This window comes from Seriola dumerili, unplaced genomic scaffold, assembly GCF_002260705.1.
Source record: "Seriola dumerili isolate Sdu_G_001 unplaced genomic scaffold, Sdu_1.0 BDQW01000138.1, whole genome shotgun sequence".
Classification (NCBI taxonomy): domain Eukaryota; kingdom Metazoa; phylum Chordata; class Actinopteri; order Carangiformes; family Carangidae; genus Seriola; species Seriola dumerili.
The window spans coordinates 7,101,561-7,125,750 of record NW_019174393.1 but is presented as its reverse complement, the minus strand read 5'-3'; the positions used below and the strand labels follow the sequence as shown (position 1 = coordinate 7,125,750).

General features: G+C 41.9%; 1 protein-coding gene across 1 annotated transcript in view; it reads right to left on the bottom strand.

Moving 5' to 3' along the window:
• tmtc2 (transmembrane and tetratricopeptide repeat containing 2) overlaps positions 1-24,190 on the bottom strand; it is a 56,409-nt gene that overhangs the window by 5,751 nt on the left and 26,468 nt on the right. Inside the window, 9 exon segments of the mRNA XM_022749481.1 lie at positions 1,847-1,961; positions 3,825-3,906; positions 6,591-6,712; positions 7,807-7,885; positions 8,128-8,312; positions 9,151-9,236; positions 10,128-10,242; positions 10,821-11,655; positions 21,549-22,164. Coding sequence (XP_022605202.1) covers positions 1,847-1,961; positions 3,825-3,906; positions 6,591-6,712; positions 7,807-7,885; positions 8,128-8,312; positions 9,151-9,236; positions 10,128-10,242; positions 10,821-11,655; positions 21,549-22,164 — 2,235 coding nt within the window.

Sequence of the window (24,190 nt, the reverse complement as noted above, 5' to 3'; positions counted from 1 at the left end):
TCACAGGAGATAAATTTCTGACTCACCAGTGTGTCTTGTATGTGAAGGTGGCTCTACTGGAAAAAAGAACTGCCTGACTACTTCACACTGCCACATTTTCTTTCACTTGAAACCATCTCTCTTGTGTGTTTTGCATTTCTGTGTGTTTGTCAATATCAATGGGACTAACTCTTTAAATAACAGATTACATAACATAATATAGCTAAACATAATATAAAAAAATAGCATCTTATTTAGCAGGTAACTGCAACAATCAACAAGACTCAACAAGAAAATGTGCAAGAGTAATCCTAGAAGGCATATTCATGTCCAAAATAATTATACTTTACACACTATGATGCATGGATAGTGACAGATTATTTTCTTTAAATCATGATATTATTTTTATTGCATATTTATTGACTAGCTAATGAAATTCTAAGAGTTATTATTACTATTAACATACAACTGTTTCACATCAAACCGTTTAAATCTTCACAGATTTCATATCCTTTTGGCCAATTTGTGTCTAATTTCTAATTAACAACAATAATTCATGACATTATCTTACTCTTTGTTCCTGCAGACAAAGCTAAAAACATGGACTTATTTTATTCAGTAGTCTCTGAGTAAACTAGCAGGTACACACTGTAATACGGTAGCCAATGGGTGGTACAGCTCATTTTTTGACTGCAGCAATGTTTAAATGTTTTTGATATGAGCTTGTAAAATACTTTAGCTCCTAACAGAACCATTAGGAAACAGCGTCAAGTGATTCATTTCTTTGGTAAGTAGCTGTGAAATAGCTGATAATGCAGTTTACAGTTCATTTTGGGGCAACGATTCACCACATTAGGCAACAGTTAATCTGCTCCGTACATTAGATTTGATCAAATCTAAACAAAGAGTCAGGAAGTCAGGTTAAAAGAAATCTTAAACATCTTAAACATGTGATAAAAAATAAATAGATATTGTTGAATCACTCAGCACATCACCATCACTGTATTTACATGGCCCATTACATTTTCATCCTGTTTGTGGGCAGTCAATGTACAAATTTGCACTTAAAAAGAAGCCAAGATTTCTAGCTCCCTTTATTATCAGTGAAGCAGCTTTATCCTTAAATCCAGTTAATGACAGGTGTGTGTCGCATTTATTAAACCCTAATCCTAATCCATTTGGATTCATGTCACAGAGATTCTCAGCAGTCAGACCAGAACACAGCGGAATAATCTGTCATTTAGATTTACTCCTAACGTTTCCAAGAGCAGACCTCAGCCAAACCCCGAGACTTTTAACTTTTTACAAATCCTCTGTGGTGTTGCTTTCATGGTGGATGCTAGAGAGCAGTAATGACTTTTCCAGATATGTAGAGCAAAAAGGAATTAAGGCATATTGCTCCAATATTCCCCTCAGTTGCCGGGAGTGGAGGACATTTCCAGTCTCTTTTGACACCTTTTAAGACTTATAAGATGTCTGCGCACGTGCTTGCCAAACTTTAAGGGAAAATTCTCCTATGGTTTCTTTACAATCCCCACAGTGAAACATCACCATGATGGACTGAAACTGTATTTCTGTTTATATATGTAATACATATTAGCTTTTATGGCAGCTATTTCCAAGGAGAGGATATTTACTATATTTTATAATGCTAGTATAATTTATATTTCAAAGATGGTTATGAAATGGCAGAGGTACAGGATAAACCCCACAAATGGTGAAGCAGCACAGCAGCAAACTCTGGATTTCAAGAACCACAACAATTTCTTGAAGTAAACGCTCAGTCAATTTTCTGCACTGCATGCTTTTTGAAGTAGGGAAACTCCATTTGTAAGCAGTGTTGTTGTATGTCAGCGGTTTAGCCAACCTTAGCATGTGAGCAGCACTGAAGACCACATCAAACTCTGAGCTGTCCAGCTCCGCAGCTCTCTCTGCCATCTCTGCAGCCTCGCCAAGACGAGACTGCTCCAGCAGAAACTGACCTGGAGAAACAGGAAGTGTGCATGTTACCAGGGTAGTAGTAGTAGTTTAGTAGTTTGTTTGTTTTTTAGCCATGCTAGTTATATGGTTTTAGGGCTGGCAGTGCCGATCTGTTGGCCTATTGGTTTGTTGGTCAGTCCACCACTTTAGTCCAGACCGAAATATCTCAACATTAGCTTTAGCAACATACTAACACACTAAACTAAGATGGTAAATACTATGCTTCCTGAAAATCAGCATGTTAGCATTGACATTGTGAGAATATTAGCATGCGGATATTAGCATTTAGTTCAAAGATAGAGGTGCTAGCATGGCCATAGACTCACAGTCTTAGTTCCTTATAAATAGAGGTGTTTTGTTTGCTTTTTTTGTGCTAAGAAACTGATTCATAAAAAATATTAAACATATTAGTTTTAGACTTGTGTTATAACAAACTGACAGAAGTGGTATTCAAGGGAACAAAAGCAACGACAGGCAAAGATGGAGACTGACAGGAAAACAAAGGGAGATGAATGGAAGTGGTGAAAGGGATGAGCACCACAGGAAATGCAAAAAAGGAGGCAGAGAAAGCGAGGGAGAAGTGAGACAGTCAGAGAGCGAAGGATTGTTGTTTTGTTGGGCAGCGGCTGCGAACACAGAGGAGACGGAGGTATTTTCATGTGTTTTCCTGTGGGAGTCTGGCCACCTGGTGTGGCACCCATGAGTGCCTGCCGCAGTGGCTATAAATTAACAGGCGAGCCCGGCCGCAGATGTAACTGAATGTGGGATGAGGGGAATGTGGGGAGGCTCCACTGAGGTGTGTGTCCGTTGGCTTTCTTATACTGAAAGCTTTTGACTGGGTGCAGCCAAAGCCGACTATTTAGAACCGGGTCGTATGAGGGACAGTTTGTATTAAAATGTGTTACTGTGAACAATGGCAGGAAAGGGGGCCTTGCCTCAGCTATCACCCTCAGTGTCCTCACTTCCTTGCACGATCTCATGTGTACCTCTTTGTGTGCGCATCCGCTGTGTTGTAATGTGGACAGATATCATCGCTCTTTACACACTCACACCTGGAGCTCATCCAGTGAACCTAGTGTAGCTAAAGCAGCCAGATTTGCGATAAAAGGAGAGGACCAGACCAAATAAACATCACCTATAGCAAGAAGCTACAAGATAACACAGAAAAACAGAAAATAGTCAGATAGGCAGAGAGAGGGAGAGACTGTAAGAAGGGGAAACAGCTCGGTCCAAAAACAGCAACGCACCCCTCGCCAGGGAGAAAACTAAACTCCAAACCCAAGATATGAGCGCAGAGAAAGCACCAGGAGGAATGGAGAGAGATAAGGAAGAAGAGAAAGGGACAACGCACAATAGTGCTTTCAGCAAGAGAGGACAGATTTCATTTCCTATGAATATCCTGGAGATAGCGACATGGAGCAGCAAGAAGCCTGTTCCTCCTCACTGATATGAAACGCAGCATTAACAACGGCGCAGGAGGAACGTGGTATCATGTGTTACGAATGGTAAACAGTGTACCCTGATCCTGCCTCCTCACTCAGATAAACATAGCATACATGCCTGTTTGTACGTGTGTCTGCCGCCATCTGCAAAGCGTGAGACAGCTCCGACACTCCCAGCACCGATACCAACAGTAAATTAAATGACAGGGCATTTCCAAAATCATTTTTTTTAGGAAACGTGATAAAGGCAGTGACAGGTTTACATAATACATATATTTAATGACTTTAAATTAAATTTTCATTGCTCTGTAAATCACATGAGACATTCCTGAGGATAGAGACGTCCCAATTTTTCAGATTTGAACGTCATTTTCAAACGGGCTTTGTTAAAAAGGGTTTACAATGTCTATAATCTCTTCTTACCATAGTGCATGTAGCAGTTTCCTTTTGTCGGGTCTAGTTGAACAGCTCTCAGAAAGTACTTCTCTGCTTCTGTCTTCTGCCCCTGAATGAAAAAGGAAATCACTGTTTACACCTGATATTTCACTTTTGTGAGAAGATTTTTATGGATGACACATGGCACTTTTTTGACCCACACATTTTTCTTGAACACTCAATCCATGCACAATAGAGATATACCAGATTCAAAGCACCCATCACAACTCAGAACCAGATGCTTGGATGACAAGGAGGGGAAGGCCAACACTGAGTAGGGCTAGAGAGGTGGTGTAGGACCTCAAGTTGAGACCTCCACCAATCTTGGACCGAAAGGGATGTGGAGTCCGGGTGTGCACCAGGACTGCTCTCAATAAACAACTTTGCACCTAATTCTCAGGCGTTAAAGTGTTTCTTAGATTCAGGACCGTTTCTGCAAATATATGTATATGTATAGTTGTAGTAGTAAACTCCTGAGCCAAGTTTGACAATGAAATAATACTGGAAATTATACTGTATAACATAAGAAGAACATATTGTATGGCTGGATACTGTAAAGCTGAGCATCTTGCGACACCTGATATTTTACTGTATCTGCTATGAATTGTGCACCGACATGCATCAGTTGAGACATGGTAACCCTGCTGTTAAGTCTCAGCAGGAACCTGATGCTCATAAAGAACACAGTACCCCTCCTCCCATGCCTGTCCTTTAAAGAAAAAACCTCTAAGGTGTAGGTGGGTGTGTGTGTGTGTGTGTGTGTGTGTGTGTGTGTGTGTGTGTGCGCGTGCACCTGCAACCAACCTGAGCAAGATATTGCTTCTATGCATGAGGCTCAGTTTTCTCCACCTCTTTTCTTTCATGCTTCATCACTGATTGCTTCCACATTGCCATATTGGACTCGCCATGCAACAAGAAATGAGAGGACTGGGCATATTAGGTTTGCTTGATTACCTTTTTCCCGTGCCCACAATCGCTCTAAATGAGTGAGGGAATATTGGGCCTGTATGGCTTATTTCACATTTTCTTTGGCTCTTTTCTCTTTACATTCAATTAAACCTTTTCCCCCGGCTATCCATTAGAACTGAGAGTAGAGTTGTTCAGTCCAGTTCGGCTGGTGCAAGTCCTCATTTAACAGACTCATGAAAAGTCAGATTCAGTTTTTTTAAAGCCCTATGTAGTCTTCTGTTTTTGAATTACTAAGCAGTCCTCCACAATGAGAGGCAGCGATTAGCATTAGTTCTGAGTGTATCTAGATACAAAGCTGAGGTTAAACGCATAAATCAGCTTACTGTTGACTGACCAAACAGCACTACAGCACATGTTGGGGTGAACCACAGTACAAGACTTCAGTTTGACCTTTCCTCCCCATGCCTGTGCTGTTGATTGACTTCGGCAGGACAGCCAAAAACGTAGCTGATGGGGTTATTCAATAAGGAAGCAGAGTAATTGCATTATAAGTCTGTCCACTGGCCCATTGTCCAGGGTCCATCCAATCTCCTGTTCCTTAAGCCCTGTAGTAGTGGAGGGGGGCCTCTCTGTGAGTCAGGGCCCTGCATGGATCTGGAGCCCCGAGCCTGAGGGAGCACAGCAGATGTCCAGCCACACCGGGCGACTCTAATCTGAGCCTGTGCTTTAGGCTTGTGTGTGTGTGTGTGTGTGTGTGTGTGTGTGTGTGTGTGTGTGTGTGTGTGTGCTATGTATATCTTCAAATCTTTCAACAAAGACGGGAAATGATCAGAACTAAGGTTTAAAGCCCATGAAGGTTGCAGCTGCGAGTGTGTCACAGGACAGCGCAGCAGGTTGGTTGCGTCTTCCCCTCAGTACCCGAGGCTGTGGAAGCAAAGGGGTCAAACATCTCTAGAGAGGTTGCAAAAGGGCACGCGGTTCAGCTCCCACATCTAAACTTGACTCAGCTGTGAACACATCTGCTGTCACATAAATGTGTTTTTGTTTTTATGGAAAGGGAGAGGCGGTGGGTGGACAGGAAGTGTGAGTTTTTCCTGCAGAAAAAAAAAAGAAGAAAAAAACATTTGGGAGAAGTTGGGCAAACTTGTGTGCCCTTGATGTTCTCTGACACTCACACGTATATACATATACAGACACAGTGAGGGACAGAAAAACACACACATAACCTGGAACTCATCCAATCGCAGAGAGATAGCTTTCATCTACACCAGACAAAACTCCCCATGACCGCGACCTTCAGACATCAGACATGAATTTATGAAGCTCCTTTCTAGCTGTTTGGCGTCAGTCCTGGATCAGGGTCGATCCAAGGTCACCCAAGAGGTGTTTAATGCAACATTTCTGTCTTAATTTCTCATTTCACACCGAGTGATCCTCCTCTCATCTATTCGAATAGTGGTGCTAGAGGTCAAACACTTTATTCATGAATGCAGCAGAGTTCCTGCTTGACGTCTGATCAGGGGAGAGGGGCGTTTGTTTAGCATGCACCTTTCAGAGTCAGAAGCTCACACCTCATAACAATTATCGCAGGTCTTCAGGCTCCGCTGGGGAATCGATAGGATTGCTTCACCTTGCTGCAATGTCCCATAAGTCACTCAATATGCATTATTCATCACTCCACTCTGCCACTTCAGGCCCCCTTTAATTACACTCCACCAGGTAGTTAACCACTGCAATCGTTAATAAGACAATGCTCAGTCTGGTTTCATGCTTCTTCTTCTGTGTGTGTGTGTGTGTGTGTGTGTGTGTGTGTGTGTGTGTGTATGTGTGTGTAATTGGACTTACAATGATGGACAGGAGTTTGCCATAAGTGAGGTGGGCAGGGATGTGGTCAGGCTTGGCCCTGAGGGACTCTCTGTACCAGTGGCCTGCTTCCTCCAGCCTGTTCAGCCTCATGTAGGCCTCTCCTGAAACAGACCGCACATCAGGAGTTTTTTTTTTTCTTGTAATAATGATTAAAAAACCAAAAGACTAAATTTGCAATATCCTGTTTAAAATTGTGAACTATGGCTGTTTTTCTTTATGCATTTTATTATCGGCATACTGATCACTGACATAATTTTTTCTTATCTTTTAATTAAGAAAAAATGTTTATTCATGTTAAAATATTTGATTTTCTTATTTGACTCTCCCTTCCCTGGTGCACGGACAAATAGTTATTATTAACAGTGTATTTTCTAACAGGTGCAGGACAGATAAAGTGCCTTGAACTCTGCATTCCTCACATGCTGAATAAACCCCAAACACCGTTTTCTCTGAAAGAACAATTGTTGTGTTTGAAACCCTGTGAGATTTTGTTTGATCTAACGACACGCTGTTAGCCCCTGGGGTAAAAACGACACGAGCTTTAACAAAGTATCCCCCTGGACATCACTCTGATATAAACACTGCCCTCCTCCAACCCCTCCCTCCATCTGACAAAACACACTTCCTCTTCTCCTTCGGCTTGTCCGAGGAGTCCATGCAGACATCTCCCTGCAATCTCAACTATGCCATCAGGATGAGCTTCCAATAATGTAATTAGCGTTACAATAACAAAGAGAGGGATGTGATTTATTACATGGATTAGCTTCAATTCTCCTCAAGAGGACACAAAGTCTGTCCACACATTTCTGAGCTTCGGTGCTGAAATCCAACAGGTGGTTCAAGTCCTCTGAAGGTTTTGTTTGGCAGCGAGTTCATGTCAATTTGTTTAATTCAATTCAAAGCTCAGATAAAGTGGAAGAGCAACATCTGAAATGGAAACAAACATGTAAGATTCATCACTGAAGCTCAGGCCAAACTTGACCCAGGACCACACTGTTGTTATAAAAGCACAACGCTCACAGCTGATGCAAATTTAATTACATGCACCATGTGTTCGTATTACCTCATCAAAATACATCAAATTAACATTTCAAAGCAGGTATCAACAAGGTAGTGAATTTTTAATCGTGCAATTGCAGCAGGGGTATTTCAAACAAACAGATTCAGGGTGAAACAGGCTCTGACAGTGACTTACCCATCATGTTGAAAAGGCTGTGTGGTGCAAACTGTCTGGGCATTTTCTGCACCGCTTCCTTATAAACAGACAGGGCCTCCTGCAGTAGGGGAAAAACGGTGAACTTAGCAAGTCCAGTTTTGGTTTAGTGTCAGCATAATGCGGGCCTTGACTTTTATTTTGTGCAAAATAGGCCTCACTATTTACACAGTTGCGTTCTCAGACCTAAATCGCAGAGGTTTTAGTCTGACATCAGAGATAAGTGGTTAAATCATGGAGTATTTTGTTCCCAGTCTGACACTTTCATTTCAGCTGCTGGTCCTGCGAACTACAAACACTAACCTCCTGCTGGCCCTGTTCATGGAGCAGTTTTCCCAGGTTGTACAGGCAGCTGGTGACGGAGCTCTTGTGGGCGTGGGGGTCCTTCAAGTTCTCATCAGGAATGTCGGCACAAGTAAGGAAGGTGCGTTTGGCCTCTTCCAGGTTGCCCTGGTTCATCAGGATGATTCCTGTGTTCAAGTAGGCCTCTGTGACGGAGAGAGAGAGAGAGAGAGAGAGAGAGATGATGGTAAAGCATGATGGGTAAAAAAAAATTCAAAACATAGACACAAGCACATTAGAACCTGCTGTTGCTTGCACATTCACTGACAGGTCTGTTAACACAAACACACTAACACCAGACACCAACTAAATCTAGCTTTATGAGGCTGTTAAAGGTTTTTTTTTATTGAATTATGGTCAGTTGATTAACACTTAACTTATTGATAAATATCAATATATGATATATCAATAAAAATGTTTAATTGAGTATTTAAGAACGGGGAGAGGGTTTATACAGTGGATAGTTGGGGAAGACGGACATGCAATAATATAGCCAAAAGGAAGAAGACAAAGGGCAAAGGCAGATAAAATTACCACGAGAAAAGTAAGTAAGAAAAAGAAATAGAAAATAAATCAGGCCGAAGAGAGATTAAGCTATAGGGAAGCCAGGAAGAATTGAAGGTTATCAAGCAGAGTGGAGACCTGCCCTCTCACAGAAAATTCTCCTTGCTACAGTAAATGACATGTGAGCACTCAAGTGTTACAGTGAATCTCATCATTTCCCCTTCAAGCTGAAATGGCCTGAATACGGCCCTCCGAATGTCCGCGTGACAAAAGAACATGTAATTCAGCATCAAAATTGGAGCACGATGGTGATCCAATAAAAGATCCTTAGCTCATATCTAATTAATCCAAACAAAAACTCAGCCAAACCAGAGTAACATGTGAGAACATCTAATCGCCGATTACTCTTTCCCTCTTCCTGACCACTTGATGTATCAGCTACAAAATCTCTCTCTCTTTTGTTTTTTGGAGTTTACTTACATGCCAGTGTTGGCCGACTCCCAATGGCCAGTTTGTAATAATGCAGCGCTTCAGCAGGACGCTCATTCTCCTGCAGCAGCAAACCTCTGATACACATACACACACACACACACACACACACACACACACACACACACACACACACACACACACACACACACACACACACACACACACACACAAAAATAAAAGCAAAAATATGAGACATTTTACAACACCACCGATGGCAGAGCAGAGGATTTGTCTTGCTGTTTTAAAGCTGTGAAGGCAAAAGCAAGATTTGACCAAAATTACAGCACGTCAAATTGATGAGAGGAATTTGGGTGAAAGCTAAGAAATAAAAACACAGCAGTTTCTACATCCCTTACCAAAAATACCAAAGCATTACCTCAATATACCCAACCATCCATCATGTTCAAATAGCAACTTCGTTTTTTAAAGAACACCAAAAAAAAAAAAACACCATCATTCGGTTTTTCTTTCTCTCTATGTTGCTCTGCCAGCTTCCTGACACTCGTAACTTGAGAGGGAAGAGAGGACTGGGGAGAAAAACAGTGTCAGCATGAGAGCAGGGGACACGGGTCTGCTGTGAGGGTTTGGTGCTTTTGACACCTTGCGTTGCAGGATTGGAAGTGGCTTTGTGTTCTCCCACAAGCCCTTCAAACCACGACTAATCAAATAAGTAGCAGAAGGTAGAAGGAGAGCCACCTGGGACACACAAAGTTACTTCCTCTTTGCCACACTCTTGCATCATGCCTTGCACTGTGTCTCACTTGCGTCTTTCCTCCTGTATTAGATCTTGTTTTTTGTTTTTCGCCTTCTCGTCTGTCACTCTCCTCTCTCCGTTCTTTCTCTCGGCCTTTCTTGTTCTGCCGCTGCCATCTCAAGTGATAGATGGGAGGAATCAGAACTCGTTTGTGTCAAGACTTTGCAAACAGGAGGAAGGAGGAGGCGGAACGGGCATCTTCAACACTTACAGGTTATACAGCATGTCAGCCATGTTCCCTCGGTAGTGCAGAGCGTTTCTGTACGCCTTCTCCGCCTCTGCCATCTTGCCTTGGTTCTTCAGTACGTTCCCCAAGTTTCCCCAGGCTACAGGAGAGGTGTCAGTCAAAAGTTGCACTTTCAGTGGAAAAACACAATGTTGGTTTTCATTTAAAAAAATACTGTTGTTGCTGTCATTTAGCCAAAATAATCTGTAACCAGCTATCTAAATCATAAATAATTGCCATTTACTTGTATACATGCTTTTACTGCTTTACATGCTTTTACTGTCAGTGAAATAATGTGAAACCACCATAGAGATTGTCTATAGTGTTGTGTGTCCTCACAAAGCAAAGCCAGTAATCACTCATAAAGACATTACTAGCGGTCAAAACCTCCACAGGGCACCTTAAATTAGGGAATTAAAGAACATTTTTGGTAATGCCGTCACTGTGGCAACAAGTGACACGAGATAATGGCACATGATGCAGTAGCACAACTAAAGACAAGTCGGCAAACTGACACCCTAATATCAGCTGTACAGGAATATCTAAAAGTTTACCAAAATTAGCCACTATAAGCTAGCTACTGGTCATACCAGTCCAAGAAAGGCTGTTGCAGCAAAACCCCTGTACGTATCAGACAAAGAATTCACTCCCCATTGACACCTGGAGCCCTTCTCTTACCTTTGGCAGGATTTACACTGATCCCAGACTTGTAGAGATTCTCCTCATCGCTCCAGTCCCTGTTTCTTTGAACAGTTCGGAGTCCATTCAGCAGCACTAGTCCCATACAGAGACACAACAGTAAGGCCTTGCAGCCTCTAGTCCTCAGTCTGACATATAAGGTTCTTGCACCAGCAGCAACCAGTAAACAAAAGCCTATACTGGGAATGTATAGGACCCTCTCTGCAATTACAAAACCTACATAAAAGAATAGGTTGGTAGCTGGGATGAAAGGCATTGACAGGATGCTTAATGAAAATAGCACTAGGTTTTCTGTAGGGGGCAGGGATGTCCGTGGAGGGCAGTGGTGAAGTCCAGCTGACCCGTTCAGGGTGGTCTTTGGCGGCCCCTGGTCTGTGTTATGGTTTGTGTCAGGAGCATGGAAACCATTCCCGTTAGTGATTGATTTCCCATTAGTAATATGGGCTTTCCCATTGGTTTCCTTGGCTTTGGAGGTGTGACCACGAAGGCCAAACAAAGCCAGAAGGATAAATCCACCATAGAAGGCAACAGTGTGAAGGTTCCTCCAGTCAGCCAAGGATCTGACCAAGGGCACGGCGTCCATGGACCAATCGAAACTGAGTTTGTCGGGGGAAAGCAGGAGCCAGGCGTTGGCGGCGGGCAGGTGGAGGAACGTTAGTGTTCTCGTGAGGAAGTGTGGCGAGTCAGCTGCAGGGTTGTCAGAGTTGGAGAAGTTGGGAGGCTTGTTGCCCATCCAATAGAGACGAGCTGACAGCAGAATCACTCCCCAGGAAGCCAGCATGCCGAGACTCAGCAAAACACTGATGTTCTTTTTCTGGAAGTGAGGAGAGAAAAAAAAAAAAAAAAAAAAACTCAGGAAAACATTTCAGTCAAAGCTACAGCATTTTGTCTGTGTTCCAGAGCACCTGATGTTGTTTTCATTTAGAGAGCTATTTTTAATTTTTTTTTTATCTCTGTAGACTGCAAGATATTAATACACACATTCCTTTCTTTGTGATATTGCACATCAGTATGAGCATTTTGGGTCTGATTTATCCGCCTCCGCAAAAGAAAAAAAAAAAACTCCCTGATTTATCATTTTGCTGCTACAGTATATAGAAAAAGAAACTAGAAATCTCTGGAATGTTTTTGATAGCTGTCTGGGGCTTAAACCGCACTCATGTACAATTATACAGTTCTCTGTAACACTGGCATACTTCTCAAAATTAAAATACACCACAGCCAGAAACAACACAGCTCTGTTTACACGAAAATAGTAAAATCTGACATGTTCAGACTGGTGAAAGACACACTGGGATTTGCACAGCTGTGCACTGTAATGGATTGTCACTTTCGGTCAGCAACAATACGACTGTTTATATCAAGAAATAATCATTTTAAATGTAATATGTCATATTGAAAGTGATGAAAGATGCATCGTTTTGAATTTTACTTTTGGTTTGCCAGTAAATTCTTAGATGTCAAGAACGTTTTATTAAGTATAACAAGGGAAAATCCCAAAGTTAAAAATCAAAGATAATAGCAGAGCAAAATCAACACATTTCCATATGGATGTGAAGTAAGGATTATTTCTTTAATTTTCCATACATAAGTAATCCTCACTCCCTTCAGTTCTGACCTAGTTGGGGTCAACTTTGAAGTAAATTTGAAGCATGAGAGGCTTTCGTCCTAAGACTTTCCTCGCTGCCTGTCAGGGTTGCAGTGAGTGTGACTTGTAATCAGCTTAGGCTTCATTGTGTTGGTATGTAGATGCTGTTTACATCTCATAAGAGCATTAATTCTGTAGCATGATCACCATTAGGTCCTCTGTCACGCAACACCTTTCACCGAACTGTCACAAGCCACCCGGGCCCTGGCTGCAACTTAAACTGAATGGTCTCTTTATAAACTTCCAAGTTTAAATAGCAAAAGTTCAGAATTATGTTAAACTCCTAATGGCTGTATTGATAGATACTTGGAAGCAAATATAAAGAGCGTTCGGTGGGTGACTGTTTATAAAAAAAAAAAAAGGGAGGAAAATGTCTTTGATGCATAAATTTAATTCAGGAACTATGTGGTATTTTCCAGGGCCAAAAGTATAATTCATTTCAGTTGCTTCACCATGGCTGTGTAGATGTCTGCAAGCCTGGAAGTTGCGTTACGGTTGCTAAGATGTGACAAGATTATATGATGATTTCCTTGACCTGTTGACCTTTGGACACCGACTTGTGAAATTACATGGGAGAGAAATGGGAGGGCGTAGCTGTTGAGACCGATGACAGCGAGACATTTTTTTTTGTTAGGTTTCCTGTCCGTCAGATGCTCTGATGTCATACTTCTTCAATACCACGTTTTGATGATACTTTCTGAAATCAATTACTGCTTCAATCTGATTTAGTGGTGTGTTTTTTGCCCAGATTAAGTAAATTTGATTTCATTTTTTTCATTTAAGACTGATTAAACTGGAATGTCACATCAGCACAGACTTATGGACAGAGACAGCCTGGCGAAGCCTTGACCAAAGAAAAAAAAGTGCTTGTTAATCATGTTCCTCCCAGAGTTTACCAAGTGGACTAAATACAACATAACATCATGAGTGCTGATCACAGAGATGCTGCTCACTTCCTATTTTCTGAGCCCATTTATTCTTTCCGAGCACCACTGTAATATGAACTCTATTTGAACTTGTCCCAGGGGTATTAGAGCTATGCGTGTGTGTGCATGCTTGGGTACAGTAAGTGCTGTTTATACTGTGTAGTATCATTACGCAGGACAGAAGTTTACATATTGGTGGTCAAGTAGTTGTGTTATCAGTATTGGGTTTGATATAACTGATAATCACCACCAGAGCCTCTATAACTCAAAGTGTTGATCCAGCGTAGCCCTACTTTTGCTTTTATCTCTCAAGTGAGTTTACTCTACTATGGTTATAATTTAGACTCTGTATAATCCTCTTTAAATGAATTGCACAATAGGCAGATAAAATCTTTTTTAAGAGCCACACAGCGCACAAAGAACAAGGTTTCATTTGTCTCATTAATAAACTTTTGACTGCAATATTCCCTCTCTTACAATGCATGAATAAGCTCACGTGAGCACTTTGAGGAACCATAATGGAAAACACAAGTTATCCATAACAAACCATATGTTAGGATTAGAATAAGAGGTTTAGCATTGACTCGCCTGACCCTCTGGCTCCAGCTCAGTTATTGATTTCTCCAGATCTGACATGGAACAGCATGTTCCTTGAGGTGGAGGTGGGAAGTTCAGCTAGTTACAGAAAGCCACTTGTAAGTAATAAAATGGAAAAAGACCAGTTCAAGGAGCAACCCTGAGAGGTAGTGAGGAACTGAGAGTGGAAAAAAAAATTGGATATTGATTTGTAAGCTGAAAGGTGGTACACAAAGGATAAGAGAGAGTGTCTTTTACACAAAGAAGGGGGATGGGTGGAGGGGGGTGCGTATTGATGGATGAGCCCATACTGTCTGTCAAGGGAGGAAACTGTCTGAGAAATCCAATTTTGCTTGGTATCAGAGGATAAGCCAATTCCAGCAAGAGAGTCATTTGTGGTATTTAGGTGAATGAGCTTCATTTTACCCCTCGCTGCCTTGTCTATTTCTAAATCGTTCCTTAATTGACTTCCCGATCAATCACACACACACACACACACACGTACGCACACACAAACACTTCAAACCGCAGAGCATAGGCTGGTTCAGCTTTTCAAAGATGTATGACCATGAATTCACAAACTCAGCAGTACAGTTTCCCAGCCAACCTAACACAAGCTTTTTTTTCAATAAGCTTGTTTTTAGAGGCAACAGGTTGCAGGTTGGTCATTTGAAGCAGCCATGAAATGGAAAGATTTCTGTAAGAGTGGAAACCAATACTGCTGAAGTCTGGTGTGACCTTTCCTCTCCACTCAGTAGAGTCTTCTGTGGTCTGTTGAAAATAGGTCTTCAATGATCCAGCATTACTCTTTTATTCCCTACTCAACTGCAGCCTCTAATTGCTCCAAAAAGGTCCTTCAAGTTCTCTACTTAGCTGTTGATTTATTGATTTTCCAAACAATTCCAGCTTTCGTTGTGATTCTACAGTAAAAGGAATATTGGCAGGGCGCTATCCTGACTAATACAACTATTAATATTAGCTGTTTTGTGCTTTTGTGGCAATTCAAAACTGTAGTAATCTCCAACTGTTCATACATTTTGTACAGAAAAGTGACTTAATATCCAAAAATGAAAAATAAAAAGCTACCTCAGGATCTATGAATCTGCTCTGGGAATTCAGTTTGGAAAACAGCTAAACTTTGACAAAATACCGGACACTGCTTAGACCTTTCTAATGGCGTGTACTGGCGGGAGGAGCACAGGTGTAACTAATCACAGTAACGACGGCTCTGCCACTACGCCAGCATGCACAGCAGCCAGGGCAGAGCTAATCAAGGTTATGAGTTACACCTGCGTTTGACAAGCCACGCTGCAAAGAGAAAATATGCTCTGCTTCCTCATGTAAGTGAAAAGAAAAGAAAATTATTTTCCTTATTTCTTCGCTTCAACCACAGAACTTCAATTGAGAAATATTTCTAGTATTTTTCAGGCATTTGTGGACGCTCTGAGACTGAGGGCCATGCTAAGGAAAAATCCAAGTAGGTACCTATGTTGTGAGCAACAATGGCTAATACAGGGAGCTCTACCTTCTGTGCTTACTTTCAGACGGGTGTTTGAAATGATTTAAATTTTATGTGGAAACCTTTATGAGGCTCACTCTGCTTTCTATGACACTTTATTTTATTGTTGATTTTACTTTGTGTGAATGCGCAAACTTAGTGTGAACCATAAGCTGCATCCCAAATCCATACATAATAATTCTATACAGTATGTACTGCATACTAATAATAAAAAATACTAAAACACTTAATACTAATAGAATAAGACATAATATGTGCAGATTTCCTTTGAAGTAAACAGTCCTGGATTTCAATGTCGCATCATATTTACAAACAATTTTAACAGTGGGAAAAATGAAGAATGCATCACTGAAACACAAAACGGCAGAGATGAGAGATTTCACCATTTTCAGCATGACTGGTGTCTGACTTAAATTCCTGGGAACTAGTTCCAGCTATGATTGATTGACCTTCATGAAATCACTGTGTATCCATGGAGGATGGCTGGCATAATCCCCAGCCAGCTGTCAAACGTAACATCCCGTTCGCTCCAAGCCTTTGAACCTAACTCTCTTCCACATATCTCCTCCACTTTGGATCCTCATTTGGAAATTCAGTGTCAATTTCTGTGGCTTTCCCTCAACTACTTCTTATTCTCTTTTTAGTTTATTATCCACTTTCTTTCTCGAATTAACCCCTCTCTTATTCTCCCCATCTCTCTCTTTCCACACATAAACATACACTCTTAAGCTCCCAAGCCTTCATCTTTTAACCGTGCTATTCATCATTAGCTCGTATTTTATTAATCCCAGAAGTGTGTGGTCTGCCTGTTGACACTGTAGCATGCAGAGTGTTTAAAACATGTCTGAAGAAACAGCGGGACATGGCTGAATTCATGTGTGCACTGTTTAAAGCTGCTGTGGACTGACGCAAGACAGCAGGGGAACAATCTTCCGGACTTTCCTTGTTAAAGTCATGTCTAATTTAAACTGCTCATAACTCTTTCCAACATACGAGGCTGATCATGCATGGGATTTTTTTCGACTACTTGTTTGAGAAATTTAAATTAAAATGTTATTCGCCAAAAAAACATGATGGTGATTGATTATAGATGTCTTGGAAAGAAGCTCCAAAATAAAACTTCAACTGCCAACTATTCTTTCAGTTAAAGTTGCACTGGGAGCCACATCAGCCTACTGTGGGGTAATTCTTTCTCATTGACATGTGTATGGAAAGGTCTTTCAGCGTTTGGACACAGTGTGTTTGCACAACACGCATCCAGCAGTGCTCATATTTGATGCATTACCAGTGACATGCTAAACTGTGATGAAAGGTACAATGAGGCATGCAAGCAGTTCTTTTTCCAGCTTTCTAATGTGCTCTCGATTCTGCTGACTTGGCGCAACTCACCCAAGCCATCAGACGGCAGCATGGCCGGCACTAACTTTGATAGACTGACCTAATTACCCCATAGTTCTGCCCATGAAAGCCCTGCTGCTGCAGGCACAGAGACTTGTAATGAGATGGGTCACAGGTTGAAGCCTTGCATGCTGGACAGCTGATCAAAGCAGCGGAGCTGTCTGTGTTTTAATGTGACATTTTAAGAGCATCCTGTTGGAGTAATGTAGGGACATCAGAATCAGAGGGGGTTTAGTGGAACACGAGGATCCTTAATGCTCTTGGTGAGATGTCGTGCATCTGATTTAGCTTAGCTAACCCAATTTTTGGTTACTTGAAAGATTCCATCAATTTTTTATCATATTGAACTATGAACAGCTTCAATGCCTGCTCCAAGTATAGAAACACAATGGGCCTCATGCAAGAGCCAGCGGTACGAACAGATTTAATTAGCACATTCAAGTGATTCAAGGCCCTGTTTACACTCACTCACCTGCTGCCTCACTCATACAGATCATTCAGTAGACAATCAACAGACAAACAGCCTGGCACACCTTCTCTACGATCGCATGTGTTTAAATTGCAGGAGCATTTAGTCACGGAGTTAATCTCTGGAGGAGTAAATACAAGAATCTTGGAGAAAACAGATGCATTTACACCTTTTCAACAACTGGCTAGAATGCAAGCAGTCAGATTTCAATCTATCTCTAAGGCTTCTTGGAACCATTTACACTTGGCTATGGTACACAGGTGACAACGTGTAAACAGGGTCTAAGGGAGCTTGTTGCATTCACCAACTTTGCTTGGGCAAAATGTTTATTGGCACCTAGCTTCAATATTACTGTGGTACATTTCTGGTCCACTAATACCACCTCTGGCACTGCTAAATTTGTTATGTTTTTGTCTGTTGGTTTTCGAGAGCAGGACTCTAATCTCTGCAGTCCTGTTTTACACTCTGCTGACATTTTTGTGAATGAAACTTCCCACAAATTGGCTAAAATCAGGCAGCCTTACATTGGGTGTTGTGGACTATGCTAATGATCAAATCTTACACACTTTTTGGTAACTTATTATTATGACCAAATCTCACAGCGAAAAGTAGGTGGTTTAAGATAAGAATACACGTTTTTTTCGCATGAGACCCAATGTTTTGATATGTCAGACAGAATGAAGACACGTCTTTCTGGCTGGCCAACATGCACATGAATACAAGCTAACTAAAGAGCATCCTGCAGAAGTTGCAACAGAGGGCATCATTTCACAGCCGACTGCTTCTGCTACAGGATAATTGGCACAACATTCATCAAGCTGTCAGCTGGTTACCCTGAACTTAATCTGCGTGCCTGCAGCGCTCATTGAGACAAACGATGACGAGGAGTCTGTAACACTTTAATTGCAAACTGGTAAGGACACTATCAAATCCCTTCATTGTCCGTGTGCCTCCGGTAGAACTGTCATCTTTCATTTGGCTCCAGGTTCACACAATGAAGTGACAAAAATCCAAAAGGTGTGAATGATGGAGGATTAGAAGGAGTGATCTAATCCAGTCTAGTTTTTCTTTGAGGAAGTATATTTAATTTCACACCTTTGATTAAAAGCTTTTCATGCAGGACTTCTGAAAGTTATCATCACTTACATCTCTGTTTTCCAATCAAGTAAATGCTTAAAATCCCAGCGCTCCATTGAAACAAAGGCCTTCTAATGAAATCAATCTTGCCCGCCAAGGTTTCACGGTTTACCTCAGGCAAAGCAGAGATCTTTGACTTTTCCTCATGCAAGCTATTTCCCTGGGCCCTGTCTAAAGCCTGGAGCCTCTTTCATCAAGCAGTTTGTTTTTGCCGCTGACTAAAAGTGAAAAGAACAAAGACATTATGCTCTTATGATCCTGGCGTATAAGACTCATTTTGCTTTCTCAATAGACTGCAGCGCTAACACCACACCTTCCTTTGTCTCCATCTATCACTTTCTAACTCTCCCTCCGTCCTACCTTGTCTCATTTGAAATCTCATCTTGGTCTGATTAGGGCGTTAATAGGATGAGAAATGGAGTGCTGGTCGAAGCGCAGCTGTCCCCCTGCTACACCGGAGCCAATTTGCATTTCCTTATTGTTTGTGGCTTGCTGTGCGGCAGCGGTCGGGTTATGTGATGTGGAGGATTTTTCATTCTTTTGCTTCATCTTCGAATAAATGGAAAATTTTGGATAGAAAAAAAATTCACATGTTGCATTGTTCTCTACTATGAATGTTTGCAATCTCTCCACCGGCTATCCAATTCAATAGCAACTGATAGTGCCTCAGTGGCAGAGTGTGATACAGGAGAAGACAAGTGGTCCAAGGGCTTTCAGGGCACAGTGGGTGAGAAAGACCAAGAGCAGATAAAGGAAAGGAAGTGAGAGCATAGTTTCCCTCTCTCTCACTTATTCTCTCTAGATATCCCTCTCCCTTTTGTGTTCCCATGCGTCCCGAGACGTCTGGCTCATAATCGAGGAAATGATTGCCCTCATGGCTGGCCCCGGCACATAACGAGCTCCCTGCCAAGATAACCGTGACCGGGGCAACAGAGGAGGGCATTGCCAGAGTGATAAACGAGCCAGATGTGTTGGTGGTGGCGGGAGGTGCTGGGGCTGGGGGTGGGGTTGGCACCAGGCTGGCACAGGGATTCTGGCCAGGGCTATTGTGTCTGAGCAGAGAGGTGGAGGCTGCTGATTATATCCCTGCTCTACTGCGTAATAAATACACAGAGAAGTGTGATTTTTCATAAGGGCTTCTGACAAGCGCTGAGGGTGATGAAATCTTTCAGACTGTAATGCAACAGACGGGAGCACGTAGTGCTCCATGTCTTTCAGGTTGTGGTTTCATTTCCAAGGTTTTGTCTTTACTTAGTTTGTGTTTACAGAGGCTGACACAATCATGGGAACCTGTGATAATACAATACAATCCCATCATCCCTATTAAGAGTTAGTAAGAGTTTAATAAGAGTTATAGTTCATTTGATTTTTTTAATCTTTTTCATAATTTTTTGTTGATAATGTGGAGCCTAACTTAAACTGACAAAACTTTACCTTTCACTTATCTAGAAAACAAAGACCTTTATTTGGTACTCTCCATACGTGCTACAGTGATGAAGTAGAAAGTATCAAAAGTATTTTGATGTGTTCAAGTTTTAAGTGTGTCTTTCTTATCTCTGGTTTACAACATGTATTATACATTTGTCTGTCTCCCCATCAGAAAATGAGTTACATCCGCTTTCCTGCTGCGTAGCTACTCTAACATGATTTAGCAGCTTTACTAGACGGCCGAGTACAATTTGAAAGACAGGTGTTGTTTTGCATCTGCTAAGGTCTAGCGGTTGTGAAAGCACACACGTGTGAGTCATTCCTGCCAAGCGCAGAGAAGAAAAAACATCATAACTCCCTCTTGCTCCCCGCTCTGATCTCTCTGGGCTGCTCACTGCAAGCCCTTTAATAAGAGTAGTGGGTTATCACTCTGCCAGAAACAACTACTGGAGAAGCTGCCCCACAGGTACGGTAAAGCCTCGAACATCTGAAGGTAGAACGTGTTTTCATTTGGATGCTGACAGCACGAATACGACAGCCACACATGGACTGGAGTTTGTATACAACAGAAACTTCAATAGGACACTGGTGATGCACAATATAAGGTTATATTGCAAACAGGGGTATTCATAGATGTTTCCACAAACCACTACGTAAAGATCCTGTTGAACAGATACACGCACGCACACACACACACACACACACACACAGCCAGAGTGTCCTTGCTCCGTAAATCCAAGGGGACTTTTTATTACGCTAGTTATGCATTTTACGAGGGCCATCATGTTGGCTAAGGAGCTGTTTCTCTAATCAAATGTGGAGTGCCTGTGCAAGGCTTTCCAGTCAAATACTGATTCCCATAATCAGATGAGTCACTGCAGCAAGGTTGTCCTCCTCAAATAACTTTAGTTTGGAGGAGAAAATGGAGTCCTGCAGAGTCCTCCTGCAGAGGAAGCATAAGGTGTGTGTGTGTGTGTGTGTGTGTGTGTGTGTGTACATTCGTGTATGTTTGGACAGCTTACATGACAAGTGGACCAAATCATTTACCAGAGTAGGCTGTGTTATTGTTTTTCTACACATACCTTTTTGTCACCTTAAAATGAAAAAACAAGTCACCCTGAAAATAGCTTTTCCTGCTCAGCGTCAGTGGCTATGAACGCACATACGTACACATAATGAGGCTGAGATCCTAATCTAGATTTCCTTGCATTAATGTGCATCTATTTACTGCTGCAAATTGAAGTTGGTGGCAGTGTTGCGAGGAAGTGGAAAACTTCCCCGTCTGCATATAGTTTCTTCCTGTTTGCAGATGACAAATGAGAACAGCTTACTTTCCATGCACCAACTGTGTGGTTTGCATGTGCAAACAGCTTTTCTAATTACACTCCTAATGAAAAGCAAACACACGCCATTTCCACACAAACAAAACCATAAGTACACACAAAAAAAAAAAAAAAAAAAAAACTTAATCCACCACACAGGAACCATTAAAAGCTGGCTGGCTGTGGTTTGCCTCTGAGGTAAGGAAGAGGAAACTGGATACGTAGAGACTCCAAAACAAGAGTCAGTGAACACACACCGGCCTCGGCAGCATGCATTCATTTACCTTTCCCAACAGGAGGAGAAGTGCTTGGCGAAATCGAAGTCTCTGGAACACGAAGAGGTCATAAATAGCCGACACCGCCAGCACCGTCACCCCCTGTTCCTTCCACAGCATGCTGGCTGCTGCACACCACAGGCTTCCAAGCATCCAGCCCCAGCACCAGGTGACTGAGCCGCTTCCACATCTCCTTGTCTCGAAGGCCCCGTGCGGATCCCTACGAAGTCCACAGTGTCTCGCATAACAGAGAAGAGACAGCAAGAAAAACAAAGCAGCGCCGACGTCCGCCCTCCCCACCACACCAGCCACTGCTTCGGTGTGAACCGGATGAGAAGCAAAAAGAAGACCAGCCAGCAGGCTCCACAATCCTCCACCCAGGAGCGGGCGACTGAAGGCCGTGAAGAGGGCGGTGACCAGGCCGTGCAGCACCACGTTCAGCAGGTGGTAGCCCCACGGACGCAGGCCGTGCAGGGTGTAGTTGAGGCGGAAGGAGAGGGTGCAGAGTGGACGGAAGGACTTATGGCTGCCGCTGTGGGTGAGCAGGGTGCCCCAGAAGTCGTCATACAGGATGTTGGTCCACGGAGTCTCAGGAAGAAGGTCCTGGTTGGTCTTGATGGCTCGGCTGGAAGAGCAGAAGAAATAAATTATTGTTGACCATACACATCATCAGATACAATATTTCATTATAAGAGAATGAATGGTTTCATTTCTTTGATTGTTTTTCTTAAACATTTCTGCTGATTCACTCCATCCTTTTCATGTTAGTTTTTTTTTGTAATATTGTGTTGTGTTGACAGATTGTTGGGATCTGGTCGGGGACAAATGTAGCTGTTATTTTATAAGGGAGTTATTTGCATATTTAGTGTGTTTTTATGTTTTTAAACCCATAAAGACTGACTAGCTGGACACTTGGGGGCTGCAGGAGAACGCTGTGAACACTGACATGTTTACACAATAAACACCTTCAAAGTCAACTCGCATATTTACAGATCCGGGAGATACAAACCCACATTAGCATTCGTTTGAATTTGTGTCTCTGTATTGGGCAGGAAGCATCTGTTTGCTGAGGATGAAAATGATCAGGGGAACTGCACAGGCAAATGATCATTTCTTTTAAGTCACAATAAGCGACCCCTTTCTTATACAAGTGGTCATGTGATCAATTGGTATTATAAAAAAATAGATACTTTAAGTACTTTAAGTTCAATAAAGAATATATTATAAAATTGAGTATTTTACCATATGTCCACAACAAATTTGTTATTTCCAAATGGCTCATCATCTTGCATCTTGACACACACATGCTGGATGTATATTACAGCCTCATATGGAATAATGTTTTCCACCCTCCTGATCATCCACTCATAAGCAAAATTTAATAGACAAATGCAATGAGCGTGCCAAATGTAATAAACAGGCCACAGAGTATATGATTGAATCCACAAACATGTGCTCTCAATCACTCACACACACACACAGCATGTACATATGTCACAGGTACCCGTGCACACACAAATGGACAGGTGGCTTCACACCCCTGAGGCTGCTGTGGATTCTCATAATTAGCGGATCATTACCGGGGACACGAGCTGCATTCGTGTACACTCACTGACTGCAACAAATGAGTTCACCACAGGGATCGAGAGTGATGAATGGGATGGCAGCTACAACAACGCAGAGCCATACAAGAGAATCCCTCTACAAGATGAAGTTTTTTTTTTAAAAAAAAAAAAAAGGAAAGTCATATCCGAAATTTGATTAACGATAAAGCTGGCATACATATTACACTGTCTGTCAAAGCTAAAAATATCTCTGCTCATATTATTTTCCTGACTCTAGGTCGCCTGTCGGAAGCCAGTGCCAGCGAGAACACTAACAAACACGAAACAAAACAAAGCTAAAGGGAAGTGGACGCAAGGAAAAACAGTCTGCAGTGAAACCAGTGTTTCCCATACATTGTTGATATGTGGGGTTCATTTTTAACACAATATATAAAGCATGTGTTTTCTCACTATTCAAGACAATTTCAGATTTATTTGGGGGGAAAAAACTGGGTGGGTCATAGGCTGAAGATGAAATTCATTAGCTTTAGAGATTTAAAGGCCTGAAAAAGAACAGCATGTCTCTCAGCGGCTGGATGGAAAACACTGGCCTCAGGCTTTATAAAAACTACACTCAGCTGTAGGCAATGCCCCCTAACAAGCCGACACCAGGCTTCAGCACTGAAGTCAAACTGAAATCATCACAAATGACCTTTTGACTATTATGACTATTCTTTTTTATTGTTTAAATTTTTCAATAAGGAAATAAACAGGAGCTTGTAGTTTTCTAAATTTGTGTTTTTCATTTGTCAATGTTTTTTTCAATGTTCTGCAATTTGATTGTTGACTGACAGTGAGACAAAGGATCTCATATCAGTTTCTAGCAGGTATCAGGCCACTCAGCTCCATCAGATTAACTCTTTGGAAGCCTGGTCATTGTAGCAGTTGAAGTATTGGCTGTGCTTAAGCCTGTAGCCCGAGGGTGGCAAACCAGTCAAATATTAATTGCTAAAAAATAAAAAAATAAAGAGCCACATTACATTATGCATAAGCTAGGAGCATGCGATCATCCGCGGCCACAAAATACAAAATTGCAATGCAAAAGCT